This window comes from Leucoraja erinacea, chromosome 19 (genome assembly GCF_028641065.1).
Source record: "Leucoraja erinacea ecotype New England chromosome 19, Leri_hhj_1, whole genome shotgun sequence".
Lineage (NCBI taxonomy): Eukaryota > Metazoa > Chordata > Chondrichthyes > Rajiformes > Rajidae > Leucoraja > Leucoraja erinaceus.
The window spans coordinates 38,805,221-38,832,860 of NC_073395.1; the positions used below are offsets into that span (position 1 = coordinate 38,805,221).

General features: G+C 46.9%; 1 protein-coding gene across 1 annotated transcript in view; it reads right to left on the reverse strand.

The window, feature by feature from the left end:
- Positions 1 to 27,640, reverse strand: part of met (MET proto-oncogene, receptor tyrosine kinase) — a 236,937-nt gene that overhangs the window by 158,581 nt on the left and 50,716 nt on the right. The window contains 2 exon segments of the mRNA XM_055649985.1: positions 18,199 to 18,585; positions 18,587 to 19,420. Of these exon segments, the coding sequence (XP_055505960.1) occupies positions 18,199 to 18,585; positions 18,587 to 19,417 (1,218 nt within the window). The 5' untranslated portion in view covers positions 19,418 to 19,420.

Consider the following 27,640-nt stretch of genomic DNA (forward strand, 5'->3'; position numbering starts at 1 on the left):
ATGTGAGGTAAGGGAAACAAGTAGAGTAGCTATGGAAACTATGAGATTCAAAGAAGAGGAAGTACTGACACTTTTGAGAAATATAAAAGTGGATAAGTCTCCAGGTCCGGACAGGATATTCCGTGTGACATTGAGGGAAGTTAGTGTAGAAATAGCAGGGGCTATGACAGAAATATTTCAAATGTCATTAGAAATCGGAATAGTGCCGGAGGATTGGCGTACTGCGCATGTTGTTCCATTGTTTAAAAAGGGGTCTGAGAGTAAACCTAGCAATTATAGACCTGATAGTTTGATGTCAGTAGTGGGCAAATTAATGGAAAGGATACTTAGAGATAATATATATATAAGCATCTGGATAAACAGGGTCTGATTAGGAACAGTCAACATGGATTTGTGCCTGGAAGGTCATGTTTGACTAATCTTCTTGAATTTTTTGAAGAGGTTACTCGGGAAATTGATGAGGGTAAAGCAGTGGATGTTGTACTTATGGACTTTAGTAAGGCCTTTGACAAGGTTCCTCATGGAAGGTTGGTTAAGAAGGTTCAATTGTTGGGTATTAATGGTGGAGTAGCAAGATGGATTCAACAGTGGCTGAATGGGAGATGCCAGAGAGTAATGGTGGATGGCTGTTTGTCAGGTTAGAGGCCAGTGACTAGTGGGGTGCCACAGGGATCTGTGTTGGGTCCACTGTTGTTTGTCATGTACATTGATGATCTAGATGATGGTGTGGTAAATTGGATTAGTAAGTATGCAGATGATACAAAGATAGGTGGTGTTGTGGATAATGAAGTAGATTTTCAAAGTCTACAGAGAGATTTATGCCAGTTGGAAGAGTGTACCTCGGTACACGTGACAATAAACTGAACTGAAAATGAAAGTTCTGCTTCTTATCACAGGCAATCTTCTGCGTAACAATTTGTCTGAGTCAAGTAACCAATATCTGTTATGTTCAGGTTGCAGGCTTGAGCTGAAGAAGTTTGTATGCTGCCATCTTCTCGCACAAAACCCTACACTAAATGTAGAAACAAAGAACTGCAGATGCTGGTTAAAACACCAAAGGACACAAAGTGATGGAGTAACTCAGTAGGTCACTCGACATCCCTGGAGAACAGAGATAGGTAACCTTTCGCGTTCAAACCTGTCTTCAAACTGATTGTTGAGGGGGGAGAAGAAAGCTGGAAGGGAGAGGCAGGATTAAACGTGACACATAATAGGTCAACATAGGCGGGGGTGGGGGGTTGACAGGCAGATGATTGGAGCAAAGGCCAGAGATAAGGAAGAAAGGAAGGTGTGATTAGGTTTGAAGAGTTGTGCATTGTAAAGCCAGAGGGTGGGAAGTGGCGGGAGGGGGGGGGGGTGGGTTAGTGAAGGAGGAAATTGGTTGGTGTCTAGGTGGGGCATAGTGGAGGGAAAGGGGACATGAAAAGGGGGGGGGGGGGGGGGGGGGGGGGGGGGGGGGGGGGGGGCGGTTGTTGGTGAGAAGAGAGGGGGGGATTAGTGGGTCTGTGAGGGATTGCCTGAAATTATAGTATTCAACGTTTTATACCGTTGGATTACAAGCTATGCAAGTGGAATATGAGATGCTGTTCCTCTCGTTTGCGTGTAGCCTTTGTCTGGCAATGGAAGAGGCCCAGGACAGAAAAGCAAGTGTGGACCCACCTTCCTTTCATATCTTTGGCATTTGTTCCAACCTATCAAACTCCCCCTCATCTACGTCGACCTATTACCTGTCATGTAGGTCTTGCCTCTCCCCATTTCCAGCTTGCCCCTCCCCCACAATCAGTCTGAAGAAGGGTCTTGACCTGAAAGATCACCTACCCATGTTCTACAGTAATGCTGAGTTACTCCAGCACTCCGTATCCTCCCCTAAATCACTGGTACATGATCACCTGGGAGAATGCTGGCAGAGGAATCTATAGAAAATTACAAATACTCGGTTATGGTTAATATTTTTCATTGATAATTCCAGTGGTTCTTCCTTGTCCCAGAAAAATCACAGCTGTAGTTCACTGAACAGCATCCAAGTCCCAACAGTCGTTGCTTCATCAATGACCTTGATGCTGTCATACGTTCACCCAGGGAATGTTTGCTGATGATTGCACAATGTTTATTCTATTAGGAATGTCTCAGCCCATGCACGTAGCCAGACTCGGGCAATGTTCAGACATGGGCTGAGAAGTGGCGTCAAATTCACACACTTCCAATTCCAGCTCCCATCCTTGACACTCAGTGACATTACCATGGCTGAGTTTCCCATCATTAAAATCCCAAGTAGGAAGGAACTGCAGATGCTGGTTTACACTGAAGACAGACACAGAATGCTGGAGTAACTCAGGGGGACAGGTAGCATCTCTGGAGAGAAGGAATGGATGAAGTGTCTTGACTCTGTCTTAACGTCACCCATTCCTTCTCCAGAGATGCTGCTGATGAATGAAGAAAGGCCTGTCAGTGACTGACATGATGGGACTGGTAAAGATATGTGGGATGACAAGATGAAGAAAATGAATGAGAAGTTTAGTTGGTGTTTATGGGCAGACAGAAAGTAAGGACAGTGGGGCACTGAACTCCAAGGTCAACCAACGAGGTATTAAAGTCACCGAGGATTAGAAGTTGCTTCATAAAGAGGATGAAGGAAAAAAGACCAGCAAAAGTATATCAGTGAATGCGAGGTACGTGGTTTAACAGACAGAGTCTCCCTAAAGGTCAACAGGTATAATCAGCAGAATCTTACCACTGTGATCATTTCAAACTGGGAGTGAGCATAGATTTGTGAATGTGGTTAGTTTCCACCTTTACCAGTATAAAACGCCAGGGAATGTTAATCTGTGCTGGGAATTACTACTTTGATCTTTTGAGGTCAATTTCAGGGCAATTCTAGGGCGGAATGAAAACAAAATGATTAAATTTTCCACTTAAGTTTATTTGTTTAATATCAAACAGTATTGAATGATCCCAAGTATAGGTCACGTTTGTTATAACGCGAATAGTTGCATTCCTGTGAAACTTCAGGCTGCAGAAATTTTCATTATAAAAATAATTGCATCAATGGGAAAAGGAGGGTGGGGGGGGGGGGCTGGAGAGTTTCAGACTTTTAACAAAGTTATTTTTACTACAGGATTTTCAAAAATAATTTTTTTTTTGCAAAACGTTCCAATGTTTAATAGAGTTTTATTATATTAATACAAGTGATTTCTTGCCAATTTCAATGGCCTTCCACTGTGTAACTAGCAGGTGTGCACGTGAGTGACAACAGTGTCTGGTGATTGCGGGGAGATTAGATGTAAAAAGGATTTTTTTCCAATGCTGCCTATTTTCAGCATGTTAATTTTCAAAGTGAGTGGCACGGTGGCGCAGCAGTAGAGTTGCTGCCTTATAGCGCCAGACACCCGGGTTCAATCCTGACTACAGGTGCTGTCTGTACAGAATTTGTATATTCTCCCCGTGACCTGTATGGGTTTTCTCTGGGATCTTTGGTTTCCTCCTACACTACAAAGAAGTACAGGTTTGTAGGTTAATTGGCTTGGCATAATTGTAAATTGTCCCCAGTGTGTGTAGGCTAATGCAAGTTTGTGGGGATCGCTGGTCGGCGGGGAATCGGTGGGACGTAGGGCCAGTTTCGGCGTTGTATCTCTAAACTAAACTAAAAACACTAGTTCTTGATCAGGTGGTGTATGTATAAAACACGCTGCCAACATTTAAGAAGCAGCTAGACAAGCACATGGATAGGATAGGTTTGGAAGGATATGGACCAAATGCTGGCAGGTGGAACTAGTGTAGCTGGGACATGTTGTTCGGTGTGAGCAAGTTGGGCCGAAGGGCCTGTTTCCACACTGTATCCCTCTATGACATTATAACCAATGCACCCAAAACAAACAGTGTCCCCTAATTCATCAATTGGTAAATCATCAATTTCATCCAATTCTGTTTTGGAAACAAGCATTATAGCTGAACTACCTGTACAGCAATATACATGGCAAATCTTACAATAAATCCACAATCGAAAGAAAAGACCATGTACTCAAGTTTGCATTCAGAATGTTTGTCAGATTGGACAATCAGAAACACACGTTGCTTGCCATTTGTTGCAAGCCACATGGATAAACAACTGTGACATTGTGCAGAGGCTGAAGCAGCGCTGAAAAAAATAAATAACCTCCGTATTGCGTTTAAATCACAATTAGTAACAGAAGATTAAAAATAAATGCTTACACTCAGAATCATAAGCCTTCAATGAAATGCAGCCTATTCATGGTTCAAACAACCTCAGGAACACATGCTGTCAGCCACACTTCACACCACACAATTCAAAATAAAAGTCTATTCTGTGAATCTTGCTGAGCAATAGTCTCCTCCGTATAATGCTGAAAGGAGCTTTGTTGACAGATATGATGCACGCAGTGGGTGAGGTTTCTATCTCACTTTGGATCATTTTAGTGAGGAAAATCATTGCCGCAAGCTAATTATGTTCAAGGTAATAATGTTACTGTGAATGGCCCACTATTGCGCAAGGAGTTATTTCAGCAAGCTTGTTTATTCAAGTTTGAAGCTATAGTATGTAACGATTAACACTGAGCATCCACAGACACATTTACGGCCATTCCACAGATAGACACAAAACACTGGAGTAACTCGGTGGGGCAGGCAGCATCTCTGGGGAAAAGGAATAGGTGACGTCTCGGGTCAAGAGCTTCTGCCTCAGACTGAGCGTTAGTGGAGAAGGGAACTAGAAGTATGAAAAGGTACAGAACAAGTCTGAACCATCACCGATGACTCAGGAAAGGTGGACTCCACAATGGGCCTTAGTTGGCTGTGAGAATGAAGGGATATGAACAATGAAAGCAGCAAGACAGCTAGGGTGGGGGAGGGAGGGAGGGAGAGAGAGGGAAAGCAAGGGTTACTTGTAGTTAGAGAAATCAATATTCATATCGCTGGGGTGTTGGCTGCCCAAACAAAATATGAGGCGCTGTTCCTCCAATTTGTGCTGGGCCTGACTGACAGTGGAGGAGGCCCAAGACAGAAGGGTCAGTATGGGAATGGGAGGGGGAGTTAAAGTGTTTAAGAGGGAACTGCAGATGCTGGAGAATCGAAGGTTACACAGAAAAGCTGGAGAAACTCAGCGGGTGCAGCAGCATCTATGGAGCGAAGGAAATAGGCAACGTTTCGGGCCGAAACCCTTCTTCAGACTGATCAGGGGTGGGGGTGGGTGGGGACAAGAAAGGGAAAAGGAGGAGTAGCCGGAAGGCTGGAGGGTGGGAGGAGACAGCAGGGGAGCTGAGGAAGGGGAGGAGACAGCAAGGACTAACAGAATTGGGAGAAGTCGATGTTCATGCCCCCGGGGTGCAGACTCCCCAAACGGAATATGAGGTGCTGTTCCTCCAATTTCCGGTGCTGCTCGCTGTGGCCATGGAGGAGACCCAGGACAGAGAGGTCGGAGGCGGAGTAGGAGGGGGAGTTGAAGTGCTGAGCCACCGGGAGGTCAGCTAGGTTATTGCGGACCGAGCGGAGGTGTTCGGCGAAACGATCGCCCAACCTCCGCTTGGTCTCACCGATATAGATCTGCTGACATCTAGAGCAGCGGACGCAATAGATGAGGTTGGAAGAGATGCAGGTAAACCTCTGTCGCACCTGGAACGATTGCTTGGGTCCCTGAACGGAGTTGAGGGGGGAGGTAAAGGGGCAAGTGTTGCATCTCCTGCGGCCGCAAGGGAAAGTGCCCGGGGAGGGGGTGGACCGAGAGGGAAGGGAAGAATTGACAAGGGAGTTATGGAGGGAGCGGTCTTTGCGGAAGGCAGATATGGGGGGAGATGGGAAGATGTGGCTAGTAGTGGGGTCACGTTGGAGGTGGCGAAACTGACGGAGGATTATTTTTTGTATGTGATGGCTGGTGGGGTGAAAGGTGAGGACTAGGGGGACTCGGCCCTTGTTGCGAGTGCGGGGATGGGGAGAGAGAGCAGTGTTGCGGGGTATGGAAGAGACCCTGGTGCGAGCCTCATTTATGGTGGAGGAGGGGAACCCCCGTTCCCTGAATAGTGAGGACATTTCAGATGTCCTGGTGTGGAACGCCTCATCCGTGGAGCAGATGCGGCGTAGACGGAGGAATTGGGAGTAGGGGATGGAGTCCTTACAGGAAGCAGGGTGGGAAGAAGTGTAGTCCAGATAGCCATGGGAGTCAGTGGGTTTATAGTGTATGTCGGTTATAAGTCTATCACCTGCAATGGAGATAGTGAGGTCAAGGAATGGTAGGGAAGTGTCGGAGATGGTCCAGGTGTATTTCAGTGCCGGGTGGAAATTAGTGGTGAAGTGGATGAAGTCAGTCAGTTGTGTGCGGGTGCAGGAGGTGGCACCAAAGCAGTCGTCGATGTAGCGGAGGTAGAGGTTGGGGATGGGGCCCTGGTATGTATTGAACAAGGATTGCTCGACGTAACCTACAAATAGGCAGGCATAGCTGGGGCCCATGCGTGTGCCCATAGCTACGCCTTGTATTTGGAGGAAGTGGGAGGAGTCGAACTCGAAGTTATTGAGGGTAAGGACCAGCTCCGCTAGGCGGAGGAGAGTGTCAGTGGCTGGGTATGGGTTGCTTCTCTGGTCGAGGAAGAACCGGAGGGCTGTGAGACCATCGTGGTGGGGGATGGAGGTGTATAGTGATTGGACGTCCATGGTGAAGATGAGGGGGTGAGGGCCTAGAGAATTGAATGCGCGGAGACGACGGAGAGTGTCTGAGGTGTCTTGGACATAGGTAGGGAGGGATTTAACCAAGGGTGATAGGATGGAGTCAAGGTATTTGGAAATGAGTTCGGTGGGGCACGAACAGGCGGAGACAATGGGTCTTCCGGGACAATCAAGTTTGTGGATTTTAGGGAGAAGGTAAAATCGGGCTGTGCGGGGCTGGGGAACGATGAGGTTGGAGGCTCGGTCGGGTAGGGCATTGGAGTGGATGAAGTTGGTGATGGTGCTGGAGATGGTGGCCTGGTGCTCGTCAGTGGGGTCATGGTCCAGGGGTAAGTAGGAGGAGGTGTCCGATAGTTGGCGCGTGGCCTCAGCTTTGTAGAGATCGGCGCGCCAGACTACCACGGCACCTCCCTTGTCAGCGGGTTTGATAACCAAATCTGGGTTGTTGCGGAGTGAGTCGATGGCAGAGCGTTCCTGTGGTGAGAGATTGGAGTGAGACAGGGGAGTGGAGAAGTTGAGGCGGTTGATGTCGCGATAAAAAGTTCTAAAGCCGGAAATTGGCCACGAGGGGGGTTCCACGAGGAGGGGGTGCATTGGAGACGGGAAAAGGGGTCATCAGTGGGGGGCGAGGACTCCTTCCCATGGAAGAAAGCTGTGAGGCGGAGGCGACGGTAGAAGCGCTCCAAGTCGTGGTGTGCGCGGAATTCATTGAGGTGGGGACGGAGGGGGACAAAGGTAAGACCTCTGTTGAGGACGGACCGTTCGGTGTTGGAGAGGGGGAGGTCGGGGGGGATGGTGAACACTCGACAGGGATGGGGGTTGGGGTCTGGAGGAAGGCAGGTGGGGACGAGGCGGTGTGTGTGGGGGGGGGGGTGGTGGGTGGTCAGGGGGGGGGGGGGTGAGAGGGCTGTGGTGTGGGTGGGGAAGAGCAGGGGCCACACAGTTAGAGGGGGTGGGGGGAGGAGACTTACAGTTAGAGGGGGTGGGGGGAGGAGACTCAGTCGAACTGCCACTGAGGTGAGCAAGGCTGGGTCGACTGGCACTAGGACCCAGTGGAGTCAAACCCAGGAGAGAGGGAGTGAGCAGCGTGAGGGCTTCAGGCCCAGTGGAGAGTCCAGGCTCCAGGTAAGGCGACGGCTGTGGGTTGTTGGGGGGAGGTGGAGTGGCGGGGATCAGCGGACCCGATGGTGGTAGTCCAGAGGCGTGGGTCAACGGACCCGATGGTAAGAGTCCAGTGGCGCGGGTCAGCGGATCGGATGTTCGGCGTCGATGGTCGGTTGAGTCGGGGTCCGCGGGCGATGTGTGGGAGGTCCCGGTGGGTGGATGGTCGGCGCGGCGGCAAGGCTCGGCCAACCCGGGAACGCGACGAGATGAGCGGGGTGCGGTGCAGCGGCCATGCTGGGAAGGCCCCGGTCCCGCGGCGATGCCCGGTGGGTCGGGGTCGGGTCCGGCGGCGATGTTGGGGAGGCCCGGTGAGACGGCGGCGTAGGGTAGGCCCGGTGCGGCGATGAGGCTAGGTTGTCCCAGAGAGCGGCGAGGGTCGGAGGAATCGGCGGGGAGAAGAAAGTCGGAGTTACCGTAGCGGCGAGGCTGGGCGTTATCGGTGGGCAGGTGAGGGTCGGCGGCGGCAGCATCAGCGTGGAGGTTGGTGGAGGAGGCGTCCTGGTGAGTGTTGAAGGCGCTCCTCGTGGCCAAGATGGCGTCGCGGGACTCGTTAAAGTGTTAAAGTGTTTGGCAACCGGGAGATCACTTCATAGGCCAGAGAGTTGCGGAGGGAACGGTCTCAGCAAAAAGTGGAAAGGGGTGGAGATGGGAAGATGTGACAAGTGGTGGGATCCCGTTGGAGGATTATGTGCTGTTTGCGATGGCTGATGGGGTGGAATGTAAGGACTAGGGGGACTTTGTCCCTGTTATGAAATGGGAGGAGGGGGAGCAAGACTGGAGCTACGGGATACCGAGGTGACACGTGTGAGGGCTTCATCCATGATTGAAGAGGGGACCCCCCATTCCCTAATGAATGAGGATGTCTCGGATGTCCTGCTATGGAACACCTCATCTTGGGCGCAGATGCACCGTAGACAGAGGAAATGGGTGGGAAGAAATGCAGTCTAGATGCTGTGGGAGTCAGTAGGTTTTTAACAGATGTCAGTCGATAGTCTATCACCTGTGATGGAGACTGTCGCTCAATGTCAGCTTGAACACTACAACACAACACCTTACATGCGAGACAAATCCATGGTGTAATGGAAGTAATTGCATGTCAAAACTTCATTAAGAACAAACTGCCATAGTCATTCATTTCCCCAAAGTATCCATCTTAATGTTTTTCCAGGTTTTATTCCGATGTTTCACTGTCATTCTGATTAATGTTACTGATTGTATGCTTCCTTGTCACCTTGTCCTCAGCTTACGATGTGCCATTCAACATTTCCTTATCGGCATTTGCCTTGATCTGTTTTTACGCCTTATCCTTCTCTACTTCTCCCGACTCTCAGTCTGAAGGGTTTCAACGCGAAACGTCACCCATTCCTTCTCTCTGCCTGTCCCGCTGAGTTAGTCCAGCTTTGAGTCTATCTTCGGTGTATAACCAACATCTGCAGTTCCTTCCGACATATTATTCTACAAATGCTTGAAATACTTAAGTTGACTCAGAATAATCACTATGAATACTCTCTCTGCCCCATATCTCACTGCAACTTTGCACGTGTTTGCTGTGTTTAATTACATTTGTTTTCTCCAATTAGCTACAAAGAACAAGTGGAGGGGGAAAGTGAACTGATCACAAACGGCACGAGGGCTGCAGGAGGTGTGTGGGAAGGAATTGCAGATGCTAGTTTACACAAACAATAGACACAACCTGCTGGAGTAACTCAGAGGGGCAGGCAGCATCTCTGGACGGGAATGGGTGGCGTTTCAGGTCGAGATCTTCGTCAAATTCAGAAGGGTCTTGATCCAAAACGTCACCCATTCCTTCTATCCAGCGATGCTGCCTGTCCCACAGTGTTACCTAGTGCTGCAGGAGGCACTGACGCTGACGGGATAATCTTGCACAGATCTTAAAGGGCCTGTCCCACGAGCATGCGACTGCATGCGGCAAGCGCGACCAAACCAGAAGCGGGGGCCGCGCGGAGGTCGAGTGATCCCGTACGAGTTGACATGAAGTTCGAGCGAAGTCAGCGGAAAGTTCGCGTGTGGCGTACGGCATCAAGACGCTGCGTACGGCATCAAGACGTTGCGTACGGCTTCAATGCGGCTGCGGGCTGGCAGGCCGTTGCCGCGCGGAATTTTTGGACAGTGTCAGTTTTTTGGAGCCCTGCGCGATGTCGGGACCAGCTCCGCACAACTCCATACGGCTCCGGCGGTCGAAGTGGGACCGGCCCCGCGAGGTCGTACGGCTCAAGCGACCATGTTAGGTTGCGCTTGCCGCACGGAGTCGCATGCTGGTGGGACAGGCCCTTAACTGCTAACAACCTTCCCAACTGACTTCCACTCCTTTGCTTTACCTCCAAAGACGTACAGGTTTGTAGGTTAATTGGCTTGGTAAATATAAAAATTGTCCCTAGTGGATGTAGGATAGTGTTAATATGCGGAGATCGCTGGGGTTGGCGCAGACCCAGTGGCCCGAAGCGCCTGTTTCCGCGATGTATCTCTAAACTGAACTAAACTAATTAAAAATGACATTGCTCTACTTTGGTCGAACTACACAATGGAAAAAACGGGTTTAGTTTAGTTTAGCTTAGTTTAGAGATACAGCGTGGAAACAGGCCCTCCAGCCCAACAAGTCCACACCAACCAGCGATCCCTGCACACATTAACACTACCCTACACACACTAGGGACAATTTTACACCTATACTAAGTCAATTAACCTACAAACCTGTACGTCTTTGGAGTGTGGGAGGAAACTAAAGATCTCGGAGAAAAGCCCACGCAGGTCACGGGGAGAACGTACAAACTCTGTACAGACAGCACCCGTAATGAGATCTAGGTCTCTGGCGCTGTAAGGCAGTAGCTATGACCTCGCTCTACCGCTATGCCACTGTGCCGTCCATAGTCACATATTTTGAGGCCCAGTGACCTGCATGAAATTCATCTGTGTAGTTTGTGGATCAAGTGGTTTGTGTTTTGAACTGTGATTAATTTGTACAATGTGACGAATTACTTCTTGACATTGAAACTACAAGCAGATACAGAAAAAACTAGACAAACATAAAAGTAATAACATGCTGAAAGGTACTTTAAAATTCTTTGTGAAATCAAATCTGCCTAACAATGTCTATTTCAGCTTGGAGGCAATTCTGAACATGAAATGGTTTTGACTTCGACCTTGAGCTGAGGCTACAAGCCATTTCATGTTGCTCAGCACAGCCGTAGACTACAATATCTTTCATAGCCACATTCATTATGATGCTATGTAAAAACAGGCCAATAACTACATAACTGCAGTGGTGAATTTGTTGCAACATGCATCATTGGCTACTCCTTTCCTTTCCTTTCCCGGATGTTAATGTACCATTACTACATTCAAGTGGAGTCTGGCATTAACACCAAATGCATGGCTTAGTGCATGTGGGAGAGCAGGAACATTGATTCCTCCCCTTAAAACAATCTTTACGAGTTGAATTTATAGCCTTAATACTAACTCAATCATCCTTGTTCCACATTAATAAGACAGTTTTAATTTAAAAAAAAAATAGAATTGATGAATGATTTAATAAGCTCCTATAGAAGGGTTGAAGCTGAAAGACTGCTCGTAACATTTCTTTTAGCCACACAATATAGTGACTTTAACCTCAGCGTATATAAAACTTACGTTAGTAAACATGCAGTTTAACTGAAAGTCAAAGTAAACATGCAGGTACAGCAAGCAGTGAAGAAAGCTAATGGCATGTTGGCCTTCATAACGAGAGGATTTGAGTATAGGAGTAAAGAGGTCCTTCTGCAGTTGTGCAGGGCCCTGGTGAGACCACACGTGGAGTATTGTGTGCAGTTTTGGTCTCTTAATTTGAGGAAGGACATCCTTACTATTGAGGGAGTGCAGCGGGGTCAAGGAAAGAGCATTCACGTCGCGGCCTTGTTTTCACCAATCTTTCCATCGCCACGCACAAGAAGCACAAGACAGACACCATTGTATGCAGATGCCGAGACGTGTTTTCAGTTCTGGCTGAACAACTTCTAATCTTGTGTGTGGACTCGATAAGAAGAAGAGGGAGTGCAACGCAGGTTCCCGAGGTTAATCCCCGGGATGGCGGGACTGTCATATGAGGAAAGATTGGAAAGACTGTGTTTGTATTCACTGGAATTTAGAAAGATGAGAGGGGATCTTATAGAAATGCATCATTATAAAAGGACTGGACAAGCTAAATTCAGGAACATTTTTCCCAATGATGGGGGAGTCCAGAACCAAGGGCCACAGTCTAAGAATAAAGGGGAGGCCATTTAAAACTGAGATGAGAACAAACTTTTTCACCCAGAGGTTGTGAATTTGTGGAATTCCCTGCCACAGAGGGCAGCAGAGGCCAAATTCACTGGATGGATTTAAAAGAGTGTTAGATGGAGCTCTCAGGGCTAGCGGAATCAGGGTATACGGGGAGAAGGCAGGCACGGGTTCCTGATTGTGGATGATCAGCCATGATCACAATGAATGGCGGTGCAGGCCTACTCCTGCACCTATTTTCTATGTTTTTATGTTAAACGTTATATTAATGTCAAACACAATGTAGCGTTCACCTTGTTACACACACAAGACTTTGATGATCATCATTTGGTTCAAATAAACTACAGTTTACTGTTTATCTAATCAGTATTTGAAAATGTTGCCTTCTAACTACGTGGAAATTGAGGGCATTTGTGGAATTTGTATCGACAGGAGATGTCAATGAGAATCAAAGAGTCATGGTAATTGCAACTGCGCAGAAGCAGGACCTTTGGCCCAACATGCCCATGACAATGGTCTTGCCCATCTATAGTAGCTCCATTTTCCTGCATTGAGACCAAATTCTTCAATGCCTCAGAAACATAGAAACATAGAAAATACGTGCAGGAGTAGGCCATTCGGCCCTTCGATATGATCATGGGTGATCATCCAACTCAGTATCCCGTACCTGCCTTCTCTCAATACCCCCTGATCCCTTTAGCCACAAGGGCCACATCTAACTCCCTCTTAAATATAGCCAATGAACTGGCCTCAACTACCTTCTGTGGCAGAGAATTCCAAAGATTCACCACTCTCTGTGTAAAAAATGATTTTCTCATCTTGGTCCTAAAAGACTTCCCTCTTATCCTTAAACTGTGACCCCTAGTTCTGGACTTCCCCAACATCGGGAATAATCTTCCTGCATCTCACCTGTCCAACCCCTTAAGAATTTTGTAAGTTTCTATAAGATCCCCCCTCAATCTTCTAAATTCTAGCGTGTACAAGCCGAGTCTATCCAGTCTTTCTTCATATGATAGTCCCGCCATCCCAGGAATCAGTCTGGTGAACCTTCTCTGTACTCCCTCTATGGCAAGAATGTCTTTCTTCAGATTAGGAGACCAAAACTGTACGCAATACTCTAGGTGTGGTCTCACCAAGACCCTGTACAACTGCAGTGGAACCTCCCTGCTCTTATACTCAAATCCTTTCCAATTTGTGCCTGACCAAATGTTTCTTAAATGTAATAATTGTTTCAGATTCCACCACCTTCTTTGCAGCACATACCAGATCTCAGACACTCTCTGTGTAAAATGCATTCCCCTCAAATCCCCTTCTTCCTCTCAATTGAAACCTATGCCATCCCCTCCACCACGGGAAAATATTTTGACTATCTACCTAATCCATGTCTCTCATAATGTTATATACCTCTGACAGGTCATCCCACAGCCTCCTTTATTCCATGGAAAACAAGCCCAGCCTATCTAATTTCTCCTCATAAATAAAGTCCTCAAAGCCAGACATCATTCTGGTGAATCTCCTCTGCGCTCTCTTCAATACAATAACTTGCTTCCTGTCGTGTGGAGACTAGAACTACACACAATATTCTATGTGTGGCCTAACCAATTTCGACATTGTAAAGTTGCAGACACAACCATCCAACTCTTATATTCTATGGAAGATCGACACAAAGTGTTGGAGTTACTCAGCGGGACAAGCAGCATCCGTGGATTGAACGTTTCGGGTCGCGACCCTTCTTTAGACTGCCCTGAACTATTAAGGCAAAAATTCCATATGACTTCCTCATCACCCTATTAAACTGATTTGCCACTATCAGGCAACTCTGGACTTGCACCCCCAGGTCTTACAGTTCATTGACATTCCTTATGGGCCTGTCCCACCTCGGCCATTTTTTGGGTGACAGTGAGGAAAATTTTTCGGCAACAGTGGCGACAATTTTTGCTGTCGTAGGTTGTGGTAGGTACTGTGGTAGGTTGTCGCCAGGTGTCGCAGGTGAAATCCATTTAAACTAGTCCTGGCAGTCGCCTACAGAGTTGCCTAAGTGTGCTACCATATTCTGCACATGTTACATGGAAACATTCAGAATTTGACACACAGTGGACTTGGGGTGATATCTACAGCGATGTAACTTTGGGGATCAAAAGGAAGTTGACCAAACAATGCGAGAAGATAATTGAACAGGGATCATTAACAACCACCCACACAAAGGATAGCCAGCCAAATGAAGGTTTTATCCTTCAAAGCAATCTCCTCTTCCTGTCACCGCACAGATTGTGCACCCGTTATTTGCCATTTGAATAACAATTCACTTATCATTATCACTTTGCAAAACAAATGGTTGAAATGCTATTCAAAGCTTGTGCTTTGGGTGCAGATGGAATTAAAAAAGATTGCATAATGAATTATATTTGCCTGTTAATACAAGAATCATGAAATATAGCTGTCATACTGAAACATACTGCTGGCAAGCTGACATTGGAAATAAAAACAGGCGAAGATCACTCCAATGTAGGCAGTATTCACAGAAAGAGAAACATGGTGAACATATAGTCATTCAATAGAATATATTCTAATTTTGCTATGGCGCTGAATAACCATCTTTTGTGGTAGAAATGTAATCCAATTTTCATATCCTGTGCTTCGTTTAGTTTACAGGTACAGTGTGGGACCAAGTCTACACCGACCAATAATCTCGATACACTAGTTCTATCCCACACGCGAGAGACAATTTACAGAGGCCATTTAACCCACAAATCTGCACGTCGTTGGAATGAGGGAGGAAACCGGAGCACCCGGAGGAAACCCACGCGGTCACGGGGACAACGTACAAACTCAGTACAGACAGCACCCGTAGTCAGGATTGAACCCGGGCCCCTGTCTCTATACAACAGTGCACCTGTAGAGTTACTGACTTACTGTACATTGAGATTAGATTCAGCCTGCTAACATTAATGCTTACACAAAGTCATCATACGGTCTGGTGGAAAGTAAATTGTTTTCAAATTGCTTTGAAATGTTCTCAGTTAAAGGTCTGAATTTTTCCTTGCACAATACTTGTGGATTTTGCTTCATTTGTGCAATCATAGTCAAAACAAATCAATATTGACCATTACCAGACACTAATATCACCTCATGAGAGACACAGTCTATCACAATGTAAGTGCCTTCACAGGCAGAAATCAATTTGCCATGTCAATTTGTGTAATTAAACAAAGAGGTATGGATACACTCACAGAACTAATGAATTCAATGTTCGCATGATGTTCCTTCAAGAAATTTAAAGGGTTTTAATCAATACTTTAAAAAAAAGACACTTGTCCATTTTCTGCATTAAATATCCATGATCTGTTTGAGTTCCAGAAATATATATATATTTTAATATGGTCAAGCAGCGGACAGATGATATGATGCTTACTTCTGTAATAGCTTTCCCAGTTCCTTCGCTTTAGCCACAGATTAGTGTAGTATACGTAAGATGCAGGACAGGATAGTAAACAAAAAACATGACGCCAAAAGTTGGAGAGTGTGAGACGCGGTGAAGAAATGACAGGCAAGCTGAGTCAGTGTGATGCTTGCAGGATGTGGGAGGTCAGGGGCACTGCTGGTGCCTGTGGCTGCTACAACTGGGGAAAGTGTGTCCAGCTCCTGAAAGGCCGTGTTAGGGAACTGGAGAGGATCATCCGGGAAAAGGAGAGTTTCCTGGACAGGACCTACAGCGAGATTGTTACACCAAAATTACCGGAAGAGGGAAGGTGGGTAACGATAAGGAAGGGAAAGAAGCCTGGAGTACAGGAGACCGATGTACCGCTAAAACAGGTTCACCCTCTTGGAAGCTGTCGGGACTGAAGACATTGCTAGTCTGAGCAGCAGACAGGTCTGCAAGTCAAAACGTGGCGCTGAGGCAAATGACTGCATTGAAGTTTTCTCTATGTTTAGCAGGCAGATTCTTCAAAGACTCCCCCCAAAATAATGCTAACTGTTCGTCAGTACAGCTTCGTCATAGCTTCTTCATAGCTATTTATTCCAAGGAAATCTTTCAATCTGTGTGTGTGATTGTAAGACAACATAAGGAGGCAGGATAGTTTTGAATAGTGACAAGTCTGGACCTTGCAGGATGTGCACAAAATGATACATTATTGGGCAAGAGCTTGGGGGAGTAAACTGGGAGCAGTTGATATTCACTAAGTACATATCCGACATATGGGAGTTGTTTAACCACCAGTTTAGTTTAGTTGAGAGATACATCACGGAAACAGGCCCTTCAGCCCACCGAGTCTGCACCGACCAGCGATCCCCACACATTAACACTGTCCTACGCCCACTAGGAACATTATTTTACATTTATACCAAGCCAATTAACCTACAAACCTGCACGTCTATGGAGTGTGGGAGGAAACCGAAGATCTCGGGGAAAACCCACGCAGGTCACGTGGAGAACGTATAAACTGCGTACGGACAGCACCCGTGGTCAGGATCAAACCCGGGTCTCTGGCGCTGTAAGGCGGCAACTCTACCGCTGCGCCACCCTGCCACCTGGCACTGGCACTGTGAGGATCAATATGTTTATCTGCATAGCGGGAACTTAAGGATGAATGAAACATTATCGGTGCTCGGCCTTCATAGAAGGTGAGTTTCTGTGGCCGAGTGCTTTCATACATGCCGTTCAATCACAAATGTTACAACAATTGTACCGTGCACTGATTGATATCACTGTATATGCCCCACAGAAGCCTCAATGCATGAGTGCATCATGTGCATCAAGGATGCAGCTAGATGATGTTGAAGCCAGTCATGAACACTGTGGCACCTGAACTCATTGGGAAAGAATTTCTCAAGAGAATAGGGTGGCTTAGCTAGAGACCCAGGTTCGATCCTGATTCCGGGTGTTATCTGTACAGAGTTTGTACGTTCTCCCCATGTCCTGCGTGGATTTTCTCCGAGATCTCCAGTTTCCACTCACACTCCAAAGGCGTACAGGTTTGTAGGTTAATTATCTTGGTGTAAATGTAAAATTGTCCCTAGTGTGTGTGTGTGGGGATCGCTGGTCGGTGCGGACATGGTGGGTGGGCCAAAGGGGCCTGTCTCTGCGCTGTATCTCTAAACTAAACTAAACTAAAGGGCATTGCCCAGAATGTAAAAAAGAGAAGGGTGTTGAAACAGTGAATATTTGGAATAGATTGCCTGAGAAGGTGATAGTGATGGGATTGCTTTCATTTGCTGAGAGCAATGAATTGGTTATTAGTCAGGAAGAAGAAATCAATAGAACATGTGTTAAAAGATTGTGGAAGATGGCATACCCCTTATTCCAATGGTCTTTTGTAATATTGCACACATCATTAATAAATGCAAAATTGGTTTTAAAGAACAAAAGTCTTCTCACCCCATAACATGTTTTTAAATGTTGCAAGTATTCTCTTCAAATGAGGTGTTCATTAGTTTCAAGTAAACGAGTCAATGACACTGTTACACAACGTAGAGAAAGGAAATTGATAAAAGTGCTTTAGGCATTCACACAATGACATCACTGAGAGCCTATCATCTCTCTTTCCATTCATAATGAGTGGAAAAAAGGCGACTCATCTGTTACAGTGATCAAATTGATAACAAAAATTCATCTTGTGTAATGCACCTAAAACCCATTTTGAATTTCTAATTTTGTCATCACTAAAGACACGATTGGTGACCTCCCCGCATTTGAAATGTAATAGCAGGACAATATGTCTTTAGTGCTTCATAAATCAGTTTGCTTTCGTTTAGTTTAGAGATACAGTGCGGAAACAGGCCCTTCGGCCCACCGAGTCCCCACCGACCAGCGATCCCCGCGCATTAACACCATCCCACACTCACTAGGGGAAATTTACTCATACACCGAGCCAATTAACCTACAAACCTGTACGTCTTTGGAGTGTAGGAGGAAACCGAAGATCCCGGAGAAAACCCACGCAGTCACGGGGAGAATGACAGGCAGTACCCGTGGTCAGTATCGAACCCGGGTCTCCGGGGTTGAAAGCCAGCAACTCTATCACTGCACCACCGTGGCCTCCTAGAGTTCTCATTTACAATACAATGACTTAAATACAACTCTAATCGGCTTACTTTATTGACGCAGTATCTATCGGCACCACCGTGGAAATGGTAAAGACCTTTTGGAAGGCTTTCTCTCTGGCATTTGTCGATGAATATCTCAAAGAATCGATTGATGGATTCCACTGAAAATGCACAGACAGTTGATCTGTTGGCAGGTTCCAAAGACTCTGGTTTACTTTGCGCAAATACTGCAAAGAGTACATCCTCTTCAATAGAAATCCCCAACTGTTTGGCAAGATCGGCGCCTGGTTTGGCTGCGTATGCTGCCTGAATGATGTTGAACACTTCAATATCAGAGGATCTCTTCCTTCTCTTTTCACTGACAATACATTCGAGTGGCATTTCAACATACGAGTTCAAATAAGGATCAGAGGTGCATAGCCGAATAATTCTGGTGGTGAAATGACTGGGAGTGCAAACTTTCACGTTGCACTGTTAAAAAGTACACATAGTCCCCACTTTCAAAAGCATAAAGATACTTAATTGGATAGGCATCCCTGAATTGTGGAATAACATCCATGTACGAATGTTCAGAGACAAACTGAAAGCTATCTTCGGATTCCTTCAACCTCTTTATGGATACTGAAGGTAACAGTATTGGTTGAATTGCGGAACTCAGCGTTGCACCGATATATAGTTTCACAAATCCATCACTCTTTGTCATCAATATCTTTGTCCCCAGGGGGCTGGCAATGCAGTCGGGACACATGCCACGGTTGTTGTTGGACAATGAATACATACACTTGGCATTGCTTGAAAAGTTGTCAGGAGCATCTTCCTGGAGATTGTGCAGGAAACAGACACCACCTCTCACGCTGCCACAACTAATAAGATGATCTCCATAGAATGTTTCAACCAGCAAGACCATGTTGGTGTTGTTACTCCACACAGATTCCGAGTGCTTTTCCCTTTCCGCACAGTTTGCACACGGCGAACAATTCACGGACTCCAGTACGGGGCCTGTTTTGAACTCAAAGAGCTTTTCTAAGTTACTATTCAGGACGTAGATCTTATTTGTTGCCCCAACATAAATGCGCTGGTTGTGGTGGACCAAGTTCTGGATGACAGTTTCCGCATGAAAGCTTGAAAAGTTGTACTGCATGTTCATGTCCAACTCGACATCCTTCTTTGCCGCTTCGCAATCTGCACCGCTGGGCTGCACCAAACTTCCCAGGAGCATCCAGAGACGCCAAGTGTTAGTTGGACGTCTCATTGCAGAATGTGTCATTAGCTGGAAGGCAAAGAACATCGTTTAATACAGGGCGTTTGACAACTGATGACGGAGAGCAAACTGCAACTTACAGAACACGTTGCTTATATATTTTTATCACATGAGGCCACACTTATGATTGATCATTACAGGGCTGCCAACTCTCACGCTTTGAGCGTGAGACTCACGCCCTCAAGCAAACTCTCACGCCCTCACGCTCATCAGACATTTCTCACGCTCAGTAGTGAGAAATTTTGTGATCAACGAAAATTTCAAAACTTGGATAAACTGCAGGGTCCGCGGGTGTTGGAGAGCCGGGGCTGTGGGAGGGGACGGGAGCAGAACCAGCGGCGGGAACAGATGCGGGGAGCGGGGACGGACGAGTGTTTGCCGGGGCTGGCGTGTCGCTCGCTGCAGCTCTGGCCATGGAGCGCTCCGGACAGTGCGAGTGTCCTGGGCGTCAGAGGCGTTGGCCGCTGCCGCGATAGTCTCTGTGCCGAAGGGACAGACTCTCAAAGGGAGGTGGAGAGAGAGAGAGAGGGGAAGAGGCAGGGAGACTGTGGGGGGGGAGAGGGGGGGGGGGGGGGGGGGGGGGTTAGAGGAGAGAGAGGGGAGAGACAGGGGGGGGAGTGAATGGAGAGAGAGAGAGGGAGGGAGGGGGGGAGGGAGAGGGGAGAGAGAGGGGGGGAGAGTGAGGGGAAAGAGAGAGGGGAAAGGGAGGTGGGGAGAGAGAGAGGGGGAGAGGGGAGAGAGAGGTGGGAGAGGGGGGGATTGAGAGAGGGGTGAGAGGGAAGAGAGGGAGGGGGGTGGAGAGGGGGGGAGAGAGTAGAAGAGAATGGGAGAGAGAAGGGGAAGAGAGAGGGGTGGTAAAAAGAGAGAGGGGGAAGAGGGGGAAAGAGAGAGATGGGGGGCAAAGAAAAAGAGATAGAGACAGAGGAGAAAGAGAGGGGAGAGAGGGCACGGGGAAGAGTGAGGTAGGAGGGAGAAATGGGGAAGAGAGGAGGAGAGAGGGGGAAGAGAGAGGTGAGAGGAGAGACAGAGAGAGAGGGGAAAGAGAGAGAGGGGAGAGTGTGTGGAGAGGGAGAGAGAGGGGGAGATATATAGACACAGAGAGAGGGGGTGAGAGACAGACAGATGGGAGAGAGAGAGACACAGAATGAGAGATAGATAGAGAGGCAGAGAGAGATACAGAGAGAAATGGAGAGAGAGACATGGAGAGATACAGAGAGAGAGGGATAGACTGAGGGAGAGAGAGGGAGAGGGGGGATAAGAGAGAGGGGAAGAGTAAGGTGGGAGGGAGAGAGGGGGAAAGTGAGGGGAGAGGGGAAAGAGAGGGGAGAGAGAGGGGGAAAGTGAGGGGGAAGAGGGGGGGAGAGAGGGGGAAGAGAGGGGGGATAGAGAGAGGCGGGAAGCGGAAGAGAGGGAAGAGAGAGAGAGGGGAGAGGGAAGAGGGAAGAGAGAGAGAGAGAGAGAGAGACAGAGAGGGAGAGAGAGAGAGAGAGAAGGAGATAGGGCGAGGGGGGGGAGGGAGAGAGAGGGAGAGAGAGGGAGAGAGAGAGAGGGGGGGGGGAGAGGAGAGAGAGAGCGGAAGAGGGGGAGGAGAGAGAGAGCGGAAGAGAGGGGGGGGGGGGGGAGAGAGAGAGAGTCTCTGTGTCGAATTCGCCCAGGTGACCGGCATGGACCAGGCTGCGGCTCGGTGCATCCTGGAGGACAACCAGTGGCTGCTGGAAGTAAGTACCAACCACTGGGTAGATACGGTGGAAGATAGTGGACTTCAAATGGGGGTGGTGGTGAAAGCATCCTGCTTGCCTGCTAGATTTTCACTTACTGTAACTGCAGGAAAAATGTTCCCGATGTTGGGGGCATTTAGAACCATGGGTCACAGTTTAAGAATAAAGGGGGGGGGGGGCAGTTAGGACTGAGATGAGGACAAACTTTCTTCATGCAGAGAGTTGTGAATCTGTGGAATTCTCTGCCACAGAAGGCAGTGCAGGCCAATTCACTGGGTGTTTTCAAGAGAGGGTTACATTTAGTTCTTGGGGCTGACGACATCAAGGGATATGGGGAAAAAAACAGGAAAGAGGTACTGATTTTAGATGAATAGCCATGATCATATTGAATGGCAGTGCTAGCTCGAAGGGCCGAATGGCCTATTCCTGCACCTATTTGCTATGTTTCTATGCTTGAGCATATGGCAATAAAACTCGATCACTTGATTTTGCAGCATTCATGCATGGTGGAGGTATAATGTAGTCATAGAGTGATACAGTGTGAAAACAGGCCCTTCGGTGCAACTTGCCCACACCCGCCAACATGTCCCAGCTACGCTACCTGCTTTTGGTCCATACCTCCAAACCTGTCCTATCCATGTATCAGTCTAACTTTTTCTTAAATGTTGGGATGGTCCCTGCCTCAACTACCTCCTCTGGCAGCTTGTTCCATACACCCATCACCCTTTGTGTGGATAAGGTCACCCCTTAAAAAGTTACAGCTTAAAATACTTCATACAAAAAACATTGAAATCATACTTCTACAGTGCACTAAAACATGATTTTAATACATCAAATTTCAAAACGTTCCTACCCTTCTTCCACACCCTCTCCCCACTCGGTTGCTCCACTCCCTCACTGGGTACCCCCAAGGCCAGTGATCAGTGATCGCACAGCCACCGCCCTTTCAAAAACGCTCCAATCCAATTTAAAGCATATATATTGCATTCAAGTGTAAGTTATAAGACTCGCTACAGTATGCACCATATTGCACAATTTCAAGCTGAAAAATGCAAAAATTCCGTACCAATGGGAGAGGGCAACCTCCTCCCACCCCCCCCCCCCCCCCCCCACCCGGTGTCCACTCCAAACTGCCTATACCCCCCCCCCCCCCAACAACCACCCCCCCACTCCCCCCCGTGACCCACCTCCATGCTCAAGAGTCACCCACCTCCCCCCCCCCCCCACCCCCCTTCCTCTCTCATCCCCTTCCACCTTTCAGGTTTCTCCCCCCCCCTATAGCCCCCCCCCCCCCCCCCACACCCCACCCCCACCACAGTCCCACCTCCGCCTCCTTTTTCAGTTTCCCCCCCCCCCACCCCTGTACCACTGAAGAAGGGTACCAACTGGAACTATCACCTATCCATGACCTCCAGAGAGGCTGACTGACTGAAGAAGGGTTTCGGCCCAAAACGTTGCCTATTTCCTTTGCTCCATAGATGCTGCTGCACCTGCTGAGTTTCTCCAGCACGTTTGTCTACCTTCGATTTTCCAACATCTGCAGTTCCTTCTTGAACAACATGCTGACTGACACCGCTGAAATACTCCAGCACTTTGTGTCTTTTTCTGTAAACCAGCTACTGCAGTTCCTTGCGTCTAGTAGTAATTTATTGCTGGTTTAGCTGATTCATTTATTGCACTTATAGGCAATCTGTAAATTGAGAACAGCAATCCCAGATGTGGCTACATCTCAAGGAAATCATGAAGGCAAATGTTAGGGTTCTTGAATGGGGGGAAAGAGGAAGAAACAACCTATTGTTATTCCGCAATTCCCACTGGGAGTAGGAGGAAAGGGTTAGGTTTAATGCCCAGTTTGAAACCTTTGTTTCTGCCCATATTAGCATGACACATAGGGTTGGTATCACAGGATAACCAGCTACATGCAGTCATATTCAATTTAGAATCAGAAGCTGTGGAATACATCGAAACATAGAAAATAGTTGCAGAAGTAGGCCATTCGGCCCTTCGAGCCAACACTGCCATTCATTCAATATGACCATGGCTGATCATCCAAAATCACTACGCCATTCCTGCTTTCTCCCCATTTCTCTTGATTCCGTTAACCCTAAGAGCTAAATCTCTCTTGAATATGTGGAACGGAAGGTGATTAAATATGGGGAAAGAAATGTAATTGAAAAAAATATGATTCTAATTTCCTCATCTTAATTTGAAGAGTTTCTCACTTTCTGGGATATATTTCAAGCAGAGTTCACCAATGGCAATAGGGCGGGTATTATTCCCAAGTTATGTTTAGTTTTGTTTAGAGAAACAGGAAACAGGCCCTTCGACCCACACCGACCATCGTTCACCCATTCACACTATCCCACTTTCTTATACATTCCCCCAAAAAAGGGACAATTTACAGAGGAAAATTAACCTAGTCACACATCTTTCGGATGTGGGAGGAAACCGGAGCATCCAGAGGAAAGCTATGGTCACAATGAGAAATGACAAACTGTATACAGACAGCACCTGAGGTGAGGAGCGAACCTGCGCCTCTTGCACAGTGAAACAGCAGCTCTACCAGCTGTGCCACTGTGGAAATCTGAAGAGAAGGAATGGGTGACATTTCGGGTCTTCACACTTCAATCTGAAGAAGGATTTTGACACGAAATGTCATTCCTTCCCTCCAGAGATGTTGCCTGTTTCGTTGAGTTACTCCAACATTTTGTCCTTTTATCTTCGGTGTAAAACAAGCGTCTGCAGTTCCTTCCAACACATTTCCTAATCCTGCAGCAAGAATGTTGGGCTCATTCATCCCAACATTCATCAGTGCCAGGACCAGCTGAATGGAAGTTATGGTTCAACAGTCACTCTACTGTGTTGGTGGATTCCAAGTAGAGTCTAGCAGTGGAGCCCTGTTTTGATGGAATTCACCATCGTTATGTTGAGAAAGCCAGGATCTGCAATCCCATGACATAGGATCATAGATACCATATGGATTGGAACAGCATCTCAAATTTCGCTTGGGCAGCTTATTACACAGGGGTATGAATATTGATTTCTCTACCTCCAAGTAACCCCTGCATTCCCTCTCTCTCCACCCACCATCTTTTTGTTCTCAGCCAACAAACAGCTACCATGTTTCCTTTATCATCGTTACTTTTATTCACGTGTTCTATATCTCTCTACCTCATCATCTGTATCTCTCATGTCCCTTCCCCCTGACTCTCAGTTTGAAGAAGGGTCTCAACCCAAAAAGCCACCCATTCCTTCTCTCCAGAAATGCTGTCTGACCCACTGAGTTACTCCATCATTTTGTCCCAACTTCGGTTTAAACCAGCATCTGCAGTTCATTCAACACATATCAATGGGGATTCCTTGCTTGGAGAAAACAGAGAACAAAGGTTTGCTTTTACTTGTTTAATTTGGTTTTAACATTTTAAATTAATTCTTAAGCCTTGATATATTGGATTAGTAAAAAGATGTGCCTGTTTTCTATATATACACAGTGCATATTGCAGCATTTTCTGTTGCAAGAAGGGACTCGAACCAAAACATCACCCAATTCCTTCTCTCCAGAGGTGCTGCCAGTTCCTCCAGCATTTTATGGCTTGCATCATTTGCTTGCTTTGAAATGTTTGTACCATCTAGTATTGAAGTCCCGCCACTTCCTGAGGTGATATGCACTATCGTCGATGACATTTCCAATTGTGTTCGCTGCTCATGATCTTATCGTAAATAAATGATTAACAGAACTCAGGTCAATAGTTGCGACCTATTACCTTCACGGTTTCCTCACAGTTCAACATGCATTTTATCACGAATTGTGTGTGATTTAGAGTTCCCCCCGGGATGTTGTTTTTACTTTAAAATCACCCTGTGCAATGTTTTATTCATTCAAAGCTTTGCTGAAAGCGGTGGTCCCGAGTGCAGATTGAGGCTTCTATGAACTGCCACTGCAGTTTGACGTCAGTCTTGGTGTGTCACGGAGCAATGACTTTAACTGCATTTCTTAAAGATAGCATAGTCAGGGGATACGGGGAGAAGGCAGGAACGGGGTACTGATTGTGGATGATCAGCCATGATCACATTGAATGGCGGTGCTGGCTCGAAGGGCCGAATGGCCTACTCCTGCACCTATTGTATATTGTATATTGTAGATTGACCCATAGCTTGAGGGTCGGAGAGCAAATACCATCCAAGTCTTCATGGGATTAAACCACAATGACCACAATCCCACCATAGCAGCTCGGGAATTTAAATTCAGTGATTAAATAAATCTGGATTAAAAATAAATAAAATCCAGTGTGTCTATTATGGTAACCATGTGATTACCATACAGTTGTACCAATCCATCTGGTTTATTAATGCCCTACCAGGCAGAGGTCTCTTATCCATACCCAGCCTGGCCTATATATGACGAGACTCCAGATTCTAGACCTATAATTGCCTTATTCATGTATAGGTTTATTCTTATTGCCACATGCACTGCGGTACAGTGATAAGCAATGTTTCACATGCTCTCCAAACAGTTCAGATATACTATATAGCAATATAATCAAGTCAAACTAAAGGACAATAAATGGGGCAGAGGGGAGATAGAGAGCGTAGAATATAGTTCTCAGCATCAGTTGCATAGACAAAGTCCGCAATAGGTTCGGGAAGAATTGGACAGAGGCCTCGCTTATGGAAGGATCATTCAGAAGTCTGGTTATTGAGGGGAAGAAGCTGTTCCTGAGTCTGGTGGTGAACACTTTCACGCTTCTGTACATTCTGCTGGACAGGAGCAGGGAGAAGGAGTCTTTGATTTCTTTGTCTTTGATTATGTTAGCTGTTTTGGAAGATGGAATCAATGGCGTATTTTGGTAAACTAGCATCTGTAATCGCCTGTGTCTACAGTATTTTACTGAATGTTGCAGCAGGTTCAGGGGGCTTGTCTTGTTCCTGTTTTTTTTTTAATGTTTCTAGGTTTTAAATCACAATGGGTGTTCTGTGGTATTTTGTTCAAACATTAAAGGATCTAATTACTTGGGAACACAAGAATATACAAGCAGGAATAGGTCAACTGACATTCAATGTGATCATGGCTGTTGTCACAGTGTCACAGCGGTAGAGTTGCTGCCTTACAGCAAAATCAGCGCCAGAATCCCGGGTTCGATCCCGACTACGGGCGCTGTCTGTATGGAGTTTGTACGTTCTCCCCGTGATCTGCGTGGGTTTTCTCCGAGATCTTCGGTTTCCTCCCACACTCCAAAGACATTCAGGTTTGTAGGTTAATTGGCTTGATAAAGATGTAAAATTGTCCAAGTTGGCGATATGAAGAGTACTGCCCTGCCAACTACAAAACTCAGAAGGTTCAGAAGGTATGGCATCAACTCCTTCTCTGTGCCAGCTCCATATACCCTTTCAATCTTCAGTATTTCAAAAATGTATATATTTTCTCTTTAACTGTCTATAACACTGTGCAGTAGAGAATTCCAGAGCGTCACCACTCTCTGTGAGAGGAAATTCCTTGGCACTTCAGTCATAAATGACCACCTACTAATCTCATCTCGCTTGAGATTTTCCCACAAGTAAAAATATTTCTGCATTTACCTCTAGATTTTACATATTTCAATAAGGTCACCCTTATTCTATTAAATGCCAAAGAATATTGATCTATTTTTTTATAGTTGTGATAGAAAAACTCCCTCAACCTCGGAGTTAGCCCAGCGGATCTCTGAAGATAGACATAAAAATGCTGTTAATAGCCCTGTCCCACGGCACGAGTTCATTCCAAAAGCTCTCCCCAGTTTAAAAAAATCAAACTTGCGGTAAGCACGGAGAATGAACATAGCGGGCATGTCGGAGCTCGGGGACGTCTCTTAGCGGCTCGTAACGCTAACGGCAGGTACTCGGGAGCACTTGCTAATGGCAGGTAAGCACGGGAAGACTCGGGAATATTTTTCAACGTGTTGAAAAATGTCCACGAGAGCCCCGAGTACCGACGAGTGGCCATTACCGTAAATCTCCGAGTTTGAATCAGGGCAAACTCGGGAGAGCTCTTGGAATGAACTCGTACCGTGGGACAGGGCTTTAACTCAGCGGGCCAGGCAACATCTCTGGAGAGAAGGAATGGGTGACGTTTCGGGTCGAGTGCCTTCTTCAGACGTTAAAGTCAGGGGCAGAGGGAGACACAGAGATATGGAAGGATAAGGTGTGAAAACGAGCCATCAAAGGGGTAGGGCTGGAGATCAGAAGGAATCACAGCGGGGGAGCAGTGAGAGAGAATGTTGCAGAACTGCCGTCGGAGAGAGGAGGAGAACTTCTGAAGAAGGGTTGTGACCTGAAACATCACCCATTCCTTCTCTCCAGAGATGCTGCCTGTCCCGCTGAGTTACTCCAGCATTTTGTGTCTATCTTCAGTGGGACTTCTTCTTCAAAGTCGGCATAACTTGTGGGGACTTCGCAGTGGAGCAGACAAAATGTGCAGGAAGGAACTGCTGGACTGGCCTCTTTGCTAATATGTCCTTTCTTAAAAATGGAGATC